Source organism: Eretmochelys imbricata, chromosome 4, assembly GCF_965152235.1.
Source record: "Eretmochelys imbricata isolate rEreImb1 chromosome 4, rEreImb1.hap1, whole genome shotgun sequence".
Classification (NCBI taxonomy): Eukaryota; Metazoa; Chordata; order Testudines; family Cheloniidae; genus Eretmochelys; species Eretmochelys imbricata.
This window is the reverse complement of record NC_135575.1, coordinates 34,558,867-34,575,671: the sequence shown is the minus strand read 5'-3', so window position 1 is coordinate 34,575,671 and position 16,805 is coordinate 34,558,867. Positions and strand designations below refer to the sequence as shown.

The 16,805-nt window shown below is 39.7% G+C and overlaps 1 protein-coding gene across 1 annotated transcript in view; it reads left to right on the top strand.

Annotated features, from left to right (window-relative positions):
* DKK2 (dickkopf Wnt signaling pathway inhibitor 2) overlaps positions 1 to 6,453 on the top strand; it is a 54,372-nt gene extending 47,919 nt beyond the window's left edge. The window contains exons 2-4 of the mRNA XM_077814399.1: positions 4,134 to 4,288; positions 5,482 to 5,631; positions 6,203 to 6,453. Coding sequence (XP_077670525.1) covers positions 4,134 to 4,288; positions 5,482 to 5,631; positions 6,203 to 6,453 — 556 coding nt within the window. The remainder of the gene's footprint in view (positions 1 to 4,133; positions 4,289 to 5,481; positions 5,632 to 6,202) is intronic.
* Positions 6,454 to 16,805: the final 10,352 nt, after the last annotated feature.

Here is a 16,805-nt window from a genome sequence, read left to right as displayed (position 1 = left end):
ACTCAGCACGGGATAGTAGAGCAGCTGTGCTAATTTTTACTGTGTGAAAAAATACATTTGCCATGATTTGTACAATTTGATGGTTTAAAGCTTTATTTATAAACTGGCTCAGCCACTGTTGATAATGGTACATTTCGTAACACAGTGAAAAATTCCATCTCAGGCTTTAAATTATTCCCACTCGTTTGACACATCACTGGTGAACAGCTGGCTCTCTCAAAACCAGTATCTACAGGCAGATTGTTACAATGAAGACAAAACTCTACTCATAGAAAAGGATAAGGCTGTGAAGTGAAGCAAACCAACAGAACCTGGATGTGGAAAATTGGAAAGCGTCCAGCGGAGGGCAACAGAAATGATTAGGAGACTGGAACACATGACTTACGAGAAGAGGCTGAGGGAAATAGGATTATTTAGTCTGCAGAAGAGAAGAATGAGGGGGGATTGATAGCTGCTTTCAACTACCTGAAAGGGGGTTCCAAAGAGGATGGATCTAGACTGTTCTCAGTGGTAGCAGAGGACAGAACAAGGAGTAATGGTCTCAAGTTGCAGTAGGGGAGTTTTACGTCGGATATTAGGAAAAACTTTTTCACTAGGAGGGTGGTGAAGTGCTGGAATGTGTTGCCTAGGGAGGTGGTGGAATCTCCTTCTTTTGAGGTTTTTAAGGTCAGGCTTGATAAAGCCCTGGCTGGGAAGATTTAGTTGGGGATTGGTCCTGCTTTGAGCAGGGGGTTGGACTAGATGACCTCCTGAGGTCCCTTCCAACCCTAATATTCTATGATTCTATGAACCCAGGAAACTGAAAGCTGAGGCTGATGCTCTGTTCATTTCCCCCACTGTTATATTTAAAAAAAAAATTAGACGCAAAAAGTTTTGGTTAACTTTTTAATTAAAAAGTTACTCTTTGGATTACCTTTGCACTCCATAGTGGCATTTCCTGATTAACTGAAATCAGGAAGTACCCAATTGGAAATCTCACAAGAAAACCAGTTAGTTCTTTAGGGCTGTCAAGATTCCTTCCCCACTCTGAACTCTAGGGTACAGATGTGGGGACCTGCATGAAAAAACCCCTAAGCTTATTTTTACCAGCTTAGGTTAAAACTTCCCCAAGGTACAAACTATTTTACCTTTTGCCTTTGGACTTTATTGCTGCCACCATCAAGCGTCTAACAAATATAGAACAGGGAAAAAGCCCATTTGGAAACGTCTTTCCCCCCAAAATCCTCCCAAACCCTACACCCCCTTTCCTGGGGAAGGCTTGATAAAAATCCTCACCAACTTGCATAGGCGAACAAAGACCCAAACCCTTGGATCTTAAGAACAATGAAGAAGCAATCAGGTTCTTAAAAGAAGAATTTTAATTGAAGAAAAGTAAAAGAATCACCTCTGTAAAATCAGGATGGTAAATACCTTACAGGGTAATCAGATTCAAAACAAAGAGCATCCCTCTAGGCAAAATCTTAAGTTACAAAAAGACACAAAAACAGGAATATACATTGCATTCAGCACCGCTTATTTTATCAGCCATTTAAACAAAACAGAATCTAATGCATATCTAGCTAGATTACTTACTAAGTTCTAAGACTCCATTCCTTTTCTGTTCCCAGCGAAAGCATCACACAGACAGAGAGAGCCTTTGTTTCTCTCCCCCTCCAGCTTTGAAAGTATCTTGTCTCCTCATTGGTCATTTTGGTCAGGTGCCAGCGAGGTTATCCTGGCTTCTTAACACTTTACAGGTGAAAGGGTTTTTCCTGTGGCCAGGAGGGATTTAAAGGTGTTTACCCTTCCCTTTATATTTGTGACAAGGGCTTTCTAGCCAAATTCCTAGATCAAAGGGGCTGGGATAACTTCAGATAAGTACTTAGACTTTATTAAGTTTTGCCAAACCAAATCATGACATTGCCTGGCGGAGGGGCTGATTTATGGGGGAATTATAGCATGATTAAGCAATGACTAAAGGGAGCATAATTGTTTACAAATACTGAAGAGGGTAGACACCAAAGGAGAGATTTTCCCTAGTCCTTGAGTAGGAAAGTGGACACAAAGGAATCCTCTACTTTCTTCTGCAATTCCCATGGAAAGGCAATGGACAGTTGCAGTTCCAGTGCTCAATAAGCATGATCCAGAATCCACTGAGGTCAAGTTGGAGTTTTCCATGACTTAATAGGCATTGGATTATATCCAGTAAGCCCAGAGATTGCTCTCCTCATATATCCTTAAAAACAAGTGTGTGGAGATAAGAAGGGGGCTATGGCTCCATCCCCCTCATTGCACCAGCTTGTAGAGCTAGATATGCTTATTGCAGTATAGGCTGCATACTTCTCCTGCATGCTGGGATCTCCGAGAGGGATTGTGCTCCTTGAGATTCCTATGCACTTGAAAGCCAAGGCAGGTTGGTTTAGGTAAATCAGATGTAGATACCCCATACGGTAAGGTGTAGGATGAGGACGCTCCTGATTAAATTCATCCTCCTCATTTAAATTACCAAATTCCAGTCAGCCAAACCACCTTCTCTCCCTCCACTATCCATGAGGCAGCAGTGTCAGCTTCTGAGGCAACTACAAAGGAGAAGGAGTAAATGCCACTGAGTGAAGACTGGTAAATTTAAATTTTCAAAAATAGCCAAGTGTTTATTTGTATTACTGCATGTTCATATGTGAGAAAATGGCTTTTTTAAATACTGCATATTGTGCAGGGAGCAAATTCTTTGGTTAGGAAACAGGCTTTGGGAATGTCTACACTGAAATCAAAGGTGTGATTTGCAGCTCAGGTAGGCATAACTGAGCTAGCCGTAATCTAGCTAGTATGGCTAAAAATAGCAATGAAAACAGCTACACAAGCCCAACAAGGCCCTCTGTGGTAAACAAATAATTCCATTAATCATTTTGACTGTTTTCAGTAACAATTTTGGGGGGGCAATTATGTAAAAAATTCCTCAACATTTTTTGACAGTTGTTGGGAAACTAATTTTTCTCTCAGCACTAGTTCTGAGAGACATGTTAGCATCCCAAATCCAAAAAGTTAAATAGAAAACTAAATAAAACACTGAATATAATTTTAAAGCACGTGTGTGGAAAGTCTTGAATTAATTAATGTGAGATAACATAACAATATATATTTGCTTGTGTAAGTGAAAGGATAATTTAATATGCACTAGTCAAATACAGCAGTGATGCACAATTACAGCTGCTTGGGAGCCAGTGGTAGGATTTCGGGAATGATCTGGGGTCCTTATGTGGATCTCATGGAAGCATTATGTCTGATCTGGAAGGACAAAGCCTCTTTTTCTCTCTCCTTAGGGCCATCTTCTGCTATTCGCACATGAAAAAGGGAGGTCTTAGTGGAAGAGAATTGTGGTTTTGATGAATACAGGAGTGTTCCATGTGTTCCTTCCTTAGTGGCAGTAAGGCTAGGAGGATGTTGATACTGTTTGCTTTCAAAGGATCCCACTGATAGGTGTCAGTGGGAACAGTGTGCATGCAAAAGAAGAATTTGTACCAATGTGGGAGTATTCAGTGTAAATATCATGGGCTAATGGGAAAGGTCTCTTCATCCATGTTCTTGACATGAATTTGGAACCTTTCAAAGTAAAGATGCCACCTAAGTATTTAGCCCATTTTTAGACAAGATCCAGTGCAGACACTTCGGGAGTTTTACTCACTTCCAGATAGATCTCCACCAAAGATAAAACTGCTCATTCCTTACTTTGGATTACTGAGGTTTTATGTATTAATTACTTGGAATGCGTTAAAAAATACAGGCCAGATTCTCTCTTGCACCAAGATATGCTTGATATAAGGAAGAATAAGGCTATTAAGGATCTGGTTATGGCTTCCTGATTCTTAAGTTGCCACAGCTCCAACATCAGCTAGAGCAGCCTATGGGCTGCTCGAACTTATGAAAGCTGGCCATAGTCCCTGAATGACCTCTCTGGCAACTGTAAATTGAGAAGCACACCTTAATTTCACCCCCTTGTGGCCCCTTCTTGGATCTGATAAATTCTTCCCCCTTCCCTCTGAACATACCTCTCACATTTTGTTTTTCTTGTTTTGGTTTTGCTAATACGATGTGAACTATATGAATTAAGAATTATTGTGCATTACTACTTTATTTTAAATCCTTCTTTTTCTTGACCAGGCATACCCTTGCACTAATGATAAAGAATGTGAAGTTGGGAGATACTGCCATAGTCCTCATCAAGCTACTTCTGCCTGCATGATCTGCAGAAGGAAAAAGAAGCGTTGCCACAGAGACGGCATGTGCTGCCCTGGGAACCGCTGTAACAATGGTACTTAAGCAACTCTTCTTGTTTTCCTTTTATATATGACAGTGACTGGTTTAATGGTATATATTGAGAATATATGTAAGCAGAGGACATGTGTAGTAGTATTTCTGTTTGGGTTACCACAATTCCTTCTTCAGAGGAAACATCTCAAAAAACTTATAGCACAGGGATTGTATAAGTATGTCATATTCTTTCTTCCTTATGATTAGAAGAGATTCTGTGATTTTGCTCTGCTAGTAAGAAACATGATTTTCAAAACTGTGTAGGCAACTGTATGCCTTATTTGTGGGTGCAGTCATTTTGATTGCATGCTCAAACTGTATTTGCATGTGGCAATAGGAAGTTCGATGCATAACTAACCATTTAGAGTGTAGTCATGCAGTGACTGGTCAGATTCGTGACTCTTGTGTTAATGCAGTGCAGTTGTGTTTCACACTAATACAATGTCAAACACACCAGGGGAATGTTTACTATTTTTTTAAATCCCCCTTTTCATTGAATTTTCTGCAACATCATAGTACATTTCTGTTCATTTAAGGTACTGCAGTTGTGTTTCACACTAATACAATGTCAAACACACCAGGGGAATGTTTACTATTTTTTTAAATCCCCCTTTTCATTGAATTTTCTGCAACATCATAGTACATTTCTGTTCATTTAAGGTACTGTGAACCACCTCTCTGACTCCCCCATTCTTTTAGGTGTTTAGGTTTTTTTTAACAAAACCTGTATTTCATGATTAAACTATGGGTGGCTGACAGATTACTTAAAATATGGATTAATTCACTGATTCAATAGCAAATTGGACAACCATTCTTTTTCAATAAATGTAAAGAACCAAATTCATCCTGGTCTTACTCCACTAAAATGACGCCTTGGAAGTTATAACTTATTCTTGTTATTGTTTATATTGCTGATGCCCCACCTGAGATTGAAGCTCCTGTTATAAGAGGATTTGGAGTCCCTGCTCCAAAGTGCCTTGAATCCAAATAAACAAGACAGACATATGGTGGGAGGGGAAATACACAGGCACAGAGAGATGCAGTGATTTGCTCAAGGTCATTAGCAGAGCCGTGAATAGAACCCAGGCCTCCTGAATTTCAGTTCAGTTCCCTATTGACTGGACAACACTGCCTCTCAGCCTCTACCACAACCTTCAAATAGGCCTTCCCATTTCTAACATCTCATTCCCATAGGTATTTGCATACCAGTAACTGAAAGCATCCTTACTCCACACATCCCTGCGCTGGAAGGACCACGCAACAAAAAAAACGGTCTTTATTCTAGCAAGGACTTGGGATGGCAGAATCTAGGGAGACCACAGTCCAAGCTGTCACACATAAAAGGTAGGATTGCTTTTGCAATATAGTCCAGTTCATTCACCTCGCTGTAGAAAGACAAGATACAGCAACGCAGACCAGGCTGACTTACAGTAATCTGCTATGAAATGTTGGGAGGTCTGGAATTGTCATCATCTGTATATCTCAGGAATTCACAGACCACAAATCAGTTATACTAATTTGCTTGTATATGTCACTCATAGCCTCTGTGCTTGGAATAGCATTTGTTCCTTTACTGTAAGCCATGTGTCAGATGTGGTGTGAAAGTGTATTTTCCAGTTGTGCAATCTTTGCAGGCCACACCTTACTTATCTTGTAATGGTCATGCAATATGTAACACATGCCTTTGTGACCATGAGACTTCATTAGTTGAACTTCTCCTTATTAGGCCTTACAGTAGATTGTATTGATATCCTCCTTGCATCTAACTCCCGCCACGCATTGGTGTTTATGCACTTCAAATACCAGCCGATGAGTATCATATCCTCTGTTTCTTAGTCAGCGTCGAGCCAGACCATTCTGAATCTATACTTCCACTCTGTCTCAGGCACTGAAATATTTTGGTTGCTTTTCTTAGGGCATGAAGGAGACCCCTGCTTACGATCATCAGACTGCATTGAGGGGTACTGCTGTGCTCGCCATTTCTGGACCAAAATTTGCAAACCTGTGTTGCATCAGGGGGAGGTGTGTACAAAACAGCGCAAGAAAGGCTCTCATGGCTTGGAGATTTTCCAGCGATGTGACTGTGCTAAAGGGCTGTCTTGCAAAGTATGGAAAGATGCCACTTATTCTTCTAAATCAAGACTTCATGTATGTCAAAAAATCTGAATGAGGATTGGAAAAATGTTACGAACAGACTGTGAATTTGTGTATTTGCATTGCAGCATGGTCGGAAATGAGGACTGTAAATAAACACAGAATGGTTAAAGTAATGACTGTGGTAGGAATAGAAATCACCCCAAACTGCATTTGTTTTGAACGGGAGGTGAATGCGATGGCGGCGGTAGTTTTTCCATTATGCAACTTCTTTGTGTAAATAATTTTGACAGTTTGTGGAAAATGCTATTATAAAAAAGCACAATGGAAATTATTGACATTTATCAAGCTGCATGGTCCCATGACTTTTCAAGAGTTCAGTGTTAGGCGTGGGATAGGTTTCCACCATGGTAATAGACTGTTAAATAAATTGTATACAGCATATTCCAACACAAAGCAGTGCTTTACAGGAAGACTTTTTCTGTCAACACATTATTGGCTACTAAAATATTAGTGATAAATCGCAGCTGTTAGAGATGGGAATAAAAGTTACTGTGAATGTCCACACACCTTGTTAATCAGGGCTGTCACTTGAAAAAGGAAAGCACTCCTGCAGGGCAAGAGCGCTGGATTTTGCAGGCCCCAGTGGGAGTGGCAAAATCTCACCACATAGTGATTTCAAAACACCAGTGGCAGCTCTTCTGATCAGAGGCATTTAAACAGGGTTTTTTGTTTGAAATATATATATATAATTCTATAAATATTTAAACTGAAATGCCTTAATCGGTTCGTCTTCAGTTACTATAATTAATAGCTTGTATTCGTCTCAGTATACTGCTAGCATACATGGGCTGAGCAGAAAAAGCAAAATATGTGCATGATGCATCCAGAATGATACCCATTCAGTTGCTCATTGAGCTACTAAATATAGTTTTCTTCTCAGAACATGCCTGCATTATAGATAGTTCCATAAAGATGATATTTGGAAAAGTTATGAACATCTGAATATGGAAGGTGATAACAGAAATTGTTTTGCAACCTTAATTATAAGAGATGCTGCATGCATCTGCTACAATTAGATTGCATGCTAATAAATTAAAAGTTTTATACTATAACAGTAACAATAGGCTGTTATTGTAAATCTGGTTCTTCTATGGTTTGGAGAGGCTAAAATGGATTGGATTCACCTTACACAATCAGCAAAAAAATTAAAAAGTTGACTTTTGCAAGCATCTCATCACCTCTCCTAAAGAACAGACAGTGACATGTGATGCTATCATCTATGACATGCTGCGAATCATCATGAGATCTGACACAACAGCTCAGACTGAAAAGAGAACAGGTTCTGGTTGAATGCATGCTAACAGTTTGGATATTGTTGTGAACAGTGGATTCACATTGACTACAATGGCTAAAGAAATCTGTTAACATAACTACCCTGTTCGTGAACTGGCTAAAACGAAGGATGTCCACCATCTGACTTCTCTCTTAATGCCTTTGCACCTCCTCTTACTTTGCTCACTTATTTTAAAGAATGTTATCTGTGTAAATGTAAGTAAAGAGACCAGAATTTCTTTTAAAAACATCTGATTATATAATTAACTTACTGAAATATCTGTTTCCACATTTTATAAGACAATGGCTCTCCCCTTTGGTTAATCAGTTCCAAACAGCTTGGGTACAGCAGAGTACTTGACTTTAATTGTGAAGACCAACTTTTGACCCCTCCCCCCCGCCCTTTATGGCACCTTTCCCCACCCTTGCATTTCTGCACCTGTGCCTTTTGTACAAATAATGGTTCAGATACATCTTCTGACTCAAACTTTCTTACTGGAAATCAGATCTGAACTACACTTCCTGTATCTCTGATAAGAATCTAAATTCCGACGTATATACCGGATTAAAGAGAATGATTTATAGGATAATATTTTTCATATGCAAGCCAGTTTTTATTGTTATAAAGGGAATGGTCTGTAGAAATAGGCTCTCATATTCCTTAAAAAGTGATGATCTGATTCCAATCTCACTGTCACAAGTGCTATATTACTGCAACTCCAGTGACTTCAATGGAGTTACTTCAGTGCAACTGAGAACAGAAATAAGGTCTGTAAAGTGAATCATTTCAGCAGAACAACTGAAATATAGAGGTCAATTCTGAAACCCGTACACCATAACAGCACATACATATAAGAGCAGTCTCACTCACTTCAGTGTGTCTACTCAATGTGAGTAGGAGGTTGCGGAATTGGCCTCCCCAGTGATTTGCAGCTTATGTCCTGACTTCTGCATAACCTCCCCTTCTCGCCACAAAACTTAGTATTTGGAGTAATTTATTTACAGGAAATGTTTAATGAGATGTATTTTCTTATAGAGATATTTCTTACAAAAAGCTTTGTAGCAGAATATATGTGCTGCCTGATGACTTTGTAATTTAGAAAAATAATGTATAATAAGATGAAATATATTAAATGTCCTTTTTCCCAAAAATATTTACCCACATTCCTTGCCTGCTGTTTAAGTGTAGGTCTTTATTGAATGGGGTGGATTGAAAGATATACTTAGTATTGCCAAGACATCATGAGTCAGGCTGCAAAATAAGTAGATTGGCTTAAAAATCATTAGATATTTTTTAAAAATTGGGATTCTTTTGAGTTGCCATCTGGCTTCTGGATTTTTAGGGTGCTTTTGTTTCATATTTTCATATTTTTTACAGCACTGAGAGGGCTAGAAATTTTTTTTAAAAGCTGAGGTTTTCAGGCAGTCTCTTGACTGTAGGGGTTTTTAAAAAAACACAAGAAAAAAAGCCTACCAAATATTATGAAACTTTCCATAAAAATCACAAGAGTTGGCAACACTGTATACTGTACAGGCTGGATGTTGAAGTCAATAGGAGTTTTGCCATTTACTTTAATACATGTGCCTAAAAAACAAAAAAACATTTATTTTAGCTGCTCATTCAGGAAGCAGAGATACTTTTCAGTTAACGGTATCTGTTCACTATGATATGGTGGAACCTGTAGTCAATTTCCTCTCAGATATCTGTAGTGTCATTTATGCAACACTGACTTAAATGAGAACTGTGTATATGCAACTGAGAGGAGAATTTTCCCCATTGGTTTTCAAGAATAACTATTTTTAAAATAAAAATACCCCCATCTGCATGCATATAATATTCAGAGTCTAGGAAATCAAATAGAACAGCTGTTCAGATACCCAATGGTAAGAGAACACAGATAGAAAATAGCCAGAGATTGTACTCAAACAATATGGCATATTTATATTAATCACAGCATGTAAGTGCTGGTTAACTGAAATGTAGTCACAAAGATAGGCAACATCTTAGACCAGTCAAATGCTACCATAATGAAACAACAGATATGACAAAATCAAAGACTTCTACTGACAAATTGCTAATAAAGGGTCAAAGCCTGCTCTCAGGCAGAGCTGGTCAAATACTGCAAATGCCATGTCTGTGAACGTTTGTTCCAGTTTTGAACAGCTGATCAGTTCCACTATGTCTGTATCCCTTTTATTTGTTATTTGCAACCATTTGTGTGAATGGGTTTTCATTCACATGAATTCTTGGAGAATGGAATGTTCTCTTGTGAACAGTGGTGTACGTACAAAACCAAAAGGATTTGCTATCTATTATTTGCTATTAATTGTCTGGTATATGCCCTTTGTTAAACTCTTATTGAAAAAAGATTCATGGCCTGCTTTTCAAGACTCTGAACATCTGCTGCTCCCCATTACTTAAGTGGGAGTTGGCTTGCTCAATACAAGCCATCAATCATCCAATCAGGGAGCAGAAACACTGGCCACAGAAAACCATCACATACCACAAATAATAAATAGCATATAGCTGAAGTGAACAGCATGCGAAGAGCTCATAGGCTAAAATTTGTTTGTATAGAAACTGTTCAGTCAATATTTTGAATCAGAAATAAATGTTCTGAAATCAAAATTGGGTTGTGAACATTTAGAAAAAGAAGAAGAAGAAGAAAGAACTGACTTTATTGAGTTGCTACCGGAATAAACTGAAGGCTGAATTTGGCTCCACCATGACATTTCAAAAGCCTAACATCATGAAACAAGAGTTGAAGAAACTGTTGCTAAGCAACTGGGGTGTTCTAGTTATTGCCCCCAAATAGCTGCAGAGATGCAATCTCCTTTCAGAAATACTCATTAACTTCTCTAAAATGAATACATTTTTACCACATAATGGCATAACAGCATAGAAACATACATCACATCATATTACATACATAGTATATGAATTGTTGCATCACCCACCTTTGTCTTGAGTGCATTGTATTGCATCCTATGGTATTTATGGATTTTAAACATTTTAAATGACAGCAATTAAAATATTTCTATGCACTTATCCCCATAACTTCTGATATTGCAATATGGAGCACAGACCCTCCAAATGTGGCATCTGACTCCTAAAACATGGGTCAACATTTCACCCTGGTTTCTTATGTCCCTTACCATCCTCTTTCTATCCTGCCTTCCCTGCTCTTCACCTCACCTGCAAAAACTGCAAAATTTTGTTTTTCAGGTTTTCAAGATTTTTTTCTTGAAAACCTAAAAAACCTGTGTGGAAAAAAGTACAGAAAACAGACATTTACCAAGGAAAGTTCTGTTTCAGCAAAAAAAAAAAAAACATTTTCCATCAAATTTTTTTGTTGATTCTTTTTTTTCACCAGCTCTAGTCAGCAGATGAGGTTGGGAGAAGGGAAAAAATTTTCCTCAACAGTTTTGCTCTTTTCTGTTGGCCATTGTCACAGTTGCTGAGTAGCAGAATATTTCCTCTCATTCTCCTTGTGCCCTCTCACTGCTCTGCCAGTCGGCTGCTTACCTGCTCAGTGCAGCATAGTAGGAGATGAGAGAGAGGCATAGGGAGTGATTGAAGGGAGGAGGGACAGGACAGAGGTTATCAGGTGCTTGGGGTATGGATTCCTCTGCTGACACTCCCTACGCAAAGGCCTAAGGACAGGGGAGAAAGGGAGCTGCTCTGGTTGCAAAGCCCCAGTCTCAACTCCACCCTCCGGGAATGGGCAGAAGAGAATCTGCTGTGTGAGATCCCTGCAGATTACCCTTAAGGGCTTTCAATACAACACGAATGAAGTGGGATGGAAGTAAAGCCCAGAGAGGGAAACAGCGATTTCCTGGGTGGGAGGCACAAACTAGGAAAAAATCGTTTTAAAAATGTAAAGTCGACATTTCCCCCCAGCAGCACCAGGCATGGCTTTCTGGCCTATTCAAACCTCAGTGTTTCTACAGGTCTTGGATGTGTCAAAACTTTTAAGAAAAACACTCCATTTGGGCCGTTAGCATAGACAACAGCCTGTTGGTGACCTGAGATTCCCAGTCCACCTCCTTCTGCTGAAAGGCAGCTGCAAAGGAAGGAAGAGAAGAAAGCAGGAGGTGGCTGCTGCTGCGCTGCAGAACTCCATCTGTTCCCTTCGTTATTACTCTCAGCACCACTGCTGTGACTGACCCTGTTGGAGATGAACGTACGGTGGATCTCATTGGAAACTTGTTTACGCTGGCAGTTCTGTGTTATTTTTGGAGCTGCTATTGTTGTTGCACAAGTGTCAATGACTTATTTGCAAATGTCTGGTACAAATAAACTTCTTGTTGTGTACAGTACCAGCTTGCTCTATGGCTGTTTAGAAGTTTGGTGCATGATGCATTTCCAGCTTGCTCTATGACTGTTTAGAAGTTTGGTGCATGATGCATTTCCTAAAGCAGAGGAATGAATCTTTAAGTAGAAATTAACCTTTTGAAATGTACCAAGATCATTTTTAAAGAAAAAGACAATTTAGAAACTTAGATGCTAGCAAAAAATCCCCTACCCCACAATTAACTGTAAAAATACTTTTCAAAATGATAGGCAGATTACAAATGTTAGTCCTGGGCTCCCAGGTACACAAATTCCCCATTGTTATTGTCAAAACAGCTCAAATGGTGATTAACAAACCAAAAATGTTATGAATTTAGGCCCCCCTTTTTTTCTGGTGATCAATTCACAAAGCCTTTCTGAGATTGTATATGTTTTTCATCCATATTTGCTGACTAGTTTGGGCTAGTGATTTTTACACTGTGGATGGTTTGCAAACAGATTGGTAACTGTTCACGACAACTAACCAGAAATCACAAATTGTGAATAGCCTGGTACTGGTTCTGCTCCCTAACTGAGTGACTGACATTTTCACAGGAGAATAACAAATGTAAACAGTCATGAATAACACACTATACACACAACACAAATAATTCATGAATGCCAATGACAGGTCAAATATTTGGAAATAACAACCCCATGAGTGGCAGCAAATTCAGATCAAGCCATCTAGTTGCAAATATGTTTAAACCTATTTTCCTCATTATTTGAGCAGTTCTAGCTATTGTAGTAATATAGTTATATTTAAGATGGAATAAAAAATTCAATGTATGTGCTTTAAAAATGTGTTCAGTCCATTTGTTGGGGGGAAGATGAAAAGTGGCTGAATTTTAACCTTTCAAATATGGCATGCAGCTAGCCAATTGTCAGGGAGGAAGAGTTGTTTTGCGTGGTCCAATAAACTAGTGGTTTAAGCCATTTAAAAGTTATTATTGTTTGACAGTCAGTGCTGATTACCATTGCTACTGAATATAATGGCCATGCCTTTAAACTGGGTGGGGATGGGTGTTCATACAAAAAGTGATGTAAAGGACAATAAATCCTATGAGTTCACTAAAGACAATGAAATTACACTAATTTGTGTGTGTGTAATTCAGTGGAGAATGAAATGAGCATATGTGCTCTAACAGAGGTTTTCCTTAGGTAAAAGACTGTAGCTCTGGAGCAGGAAAATCTGATTTCTGTCCCCCTGCTGCTATGAAGTTCTGAGTGACCACAGCATGCATCATACTGACAGTCTTGATCTAGGGATTTGTCAGGTTGTTTTTAATTTCAGTGCATTTCTGGACTTTCTTGTTCTGGCCAGGGTTGGAAATGGGAGCACCAAAATAGCATGAGCAAGGCTGTTCTCATAGTACTGACAGGAAGTAGAATCTTAGTACAAAAATTCCCACTAGCGAGCCTGTTTTCATCAGATTTCCAGTTCAAAATTTGCACTCAGAAGGTTCAGTACTTTAGAGAAGTATACAGAATTCTGGAAATTTATCCAAATCAAACTCCTACTGTCAAACCTTTTGAGGTTTTCCCATCACAAAGCCTCTACAGGATATGCATTGTTATACAATTTTGATTATACATGCAGCATAGTATGCCTCCAAAACCTGAAAGTTAAAAATATATAATGCTGGTAGTAAAAGTTAGAATTGACATGTAACCATTTGGCAATGTGAACTGGTATTGTTTTCACAGTCAGTGCATAATTTATCCAGTCAAGGAAAAAAAACACCCTTAGTGTAAACAGGCACAACTCTAGCACAACCTAACCAAGTTCTTCAGTGACACCTAGACTACACAAACATTCCAGCACCATCTGTATATATGCTGTACTGTAGTATACCATTCATCATCCACAACTAATGCAATATGCCTTTTGTGTGTTTGTGGGGGTGGACTATTTCTTGAAGATAGATATTTGCAAAGAGGCAATTTGTCTCATGACACCATAAACCTGTGCTTGTGATATCATAATTTCTGTGCCAGGAATGGTTTTGTTACCATCATCAGGGAAATAATTTCTTTGAACAAGCAAACAGAAGGAGGCTCTTAATGAAGAGATTTTTCAGTACATACAAAGATTTAAATAAATTAGTAATTGATTTTAATGTAGGCTTAAAAATGGTTTTTGAAGGGTTATTAAAACTCATGCTCCAAGACTTCAGCCAATCTAGCTATAAGGTGTTAAGATTCATAGAAGGCAAATTATCCCACAACTGCCTACTGTAGGGTTTCTTGCACGGTCTTCTGAAGCATTTGGTGCTAGCCACAGAGAGAGAGGATAGTGGACTAGATGGAACTTGTGTCTGACCCAGCATGGCAATTCGTATGTTCCGATGTGCTCTGTGGCAAGCTGGAAGGATCTAAATTATAGAACAGGGGTGGCCAAACAGTGGCTCCTGAGCCGCATGTGGCTTTTTTTACAGTTAAAAGTGCAGCTCATGGAGCCCCTTCCCCCCATTCTCCACCTACCAGACCTACCTACCCGGGGGAGGTACCTGCCAGAGACCCCGCTCCCCTCAGGACAGAATCCCTGAGCCCCAGTACCTTGCCACAGGGCAGAAGTCCCGAGACTCAGCTGGCACGCCCAGCTATTGAACTTCTGAAGATTATTGTATATGGCTTGGAAGGTCAGTAAATTTAGCAATATCCCCTGGTTTTTGTTACACCTCAGTGCAGCAAACTGAAAATGTTATGATGGCTTTGGGTTTATTGAATTAAATAGCAAAAGGAATAATACAAGTAGTACCTATCAATTGTTATTTATTTTGATATCACATTCAAGTTATATTACAATGCCCCCCAGTTTTCATTGCGCCACAGATTTTTTTTCAACTAGAACACGTAACCGCTGTACGGGATACCACACACCCATCCCTGAAGCGGTTAAAGGTGGCTAAGTGGGCCAATTAACCACTTAAGCTGCACCTGGAGGAGGAGCCAGCGAGCAACTAATTAAAGGATTAAGCTCAGCTGGGTAGGAACAGGCAGAGCTTGTGAAAAACAGATAGCTGAGAGCAGGCAGGGCCTAGAGGAAGGAGATCTGCAGTCACTCTCTCTGTGGCTGGGGATCGTAGGAACAGGAAGCAGTCTAGGGAAACAGCTGCAAAGGGAGGATAGTGCAGACCTTAGCTGCTGGTTATGGGGGTCCCTGGGCTGGAACTTGGAGAAGAGAGGGCCTGGGATCCCCTAACAGCTAGTGGAGAAGTAACACTATGGAGATGCAGTGAATTGGAAGCCTGTGTGGAATGGCTGGTACAGAAAGACTTTGGTACACAAACCCCCATCCCCAGAAGGGGAAAACTGCAGTGACCTGTCTAGAAGACAGGGTTTGAGCCTTGTGAGGGAAAGAGACAGAGTGAGCACCTGCAGGAAGGGGCATCACACTGAATGACCTTCTCCCCAGCTGTGGCTATAAGGGGAGGGTTTCTGGTTGTGAGTATGGCTCCTTGTGACTCCATGTTCTAGAAGTTGCTAGAAGGGGAGCTGGAGGTTTTGAAAGCACCGCAGGGAACATTCTGGTCGTCTCACATGTTTGGGATAAATACATTAAATGCTAAACTGATCAGCAGTGAAATACTCAAGTTAGCATTGTTATTTAAATTCACGGTAGAGACAGTGTGTTGAATGCTGTCGTTCACTGCTCTCTGAGCTAAAGCTGCTCAAAAATCAGTGACTATTTTGCAGTGACTTTTTTTAAAAAAAATTTGTTTTCCATTTTATTTTTAAAAAATCATTTCATGAGCTTTGATTTTTATTTAAATTTTAACCAGCTCTCTTGGTTGAAAAATACATTTTAAATTAAAAATTCTTTGGGTCCACTTCTGGATTTTTTTTTTTTTTTGGGTCAAAGTAGAGTTTTTGGACAAAACATTGATTGAAAATTTGAAATTCTGGAAGTTTCCTCCAGCTGTATTCAAAACTATTGTTTCAGACTGCAGGCAGACTTAGGGAGACAACACTGGTGTATGCTTTGCTTAATATTTTCAAGGCTACCCTCACAAGCACTAGAAGCCACTTTTAAAAAATAAAAAGGTTCTGGAGCAAAACTCTGCTGCAATGAATGGATTCTAATATAGAAAAAAATGGTGTCTGTATATATTACACTTAGTGCTACTAGGAGTTTAAGTTTGTACTGCAGTGTTACAGTAGTTATTTTTCAAATGTTTCATAAAATGAACATTGTGAGGGAGCTGAAGGAAAGGTAGATGCACAGAAAGGAGACTGTTCTAAGAAGTATAAGGGGTATCCTGGAAGATGGCATGAGCAGGAGAGTGGGGAAAATATTAGGCAGGAATAACCGCACTGCAATGCAAATAAGTTTGTAATAACAAACGCAAGGCAGGCGCTGCTAAGTATGGAGTGGTATCATTCAATTAATCTCGTCACAAAGACAGTGGCCAGATCCTCAAGGTACCTAGGTGCTGTTCTGCTCAGCACTGCAATATTTTTCACCTAGATGGCCTGCCAGTTAGTGCAATCCTCATCCCAGAGCTAGGCAATCAGGATCCCTAATTCATGGGGATAGTTAGGAGCCTAAGAAAGGGATCCTCAAAGCCAACAAGCTGAGCAGGGAGCCAGCGAAGCCAGCCAGGAGAGAGGCAGAGAGAAGAGAGAGGCTTCGTCACTAAGTGGCTGACCTAGTGTGCCAGGCTGACAGGCCTGACAGAGGCACCTCAGCCACAAACCCTCTTCTGGAATTGGGCACCTAAACCAGGTCAGCCACTTAAGTGGTCTGTGCCCT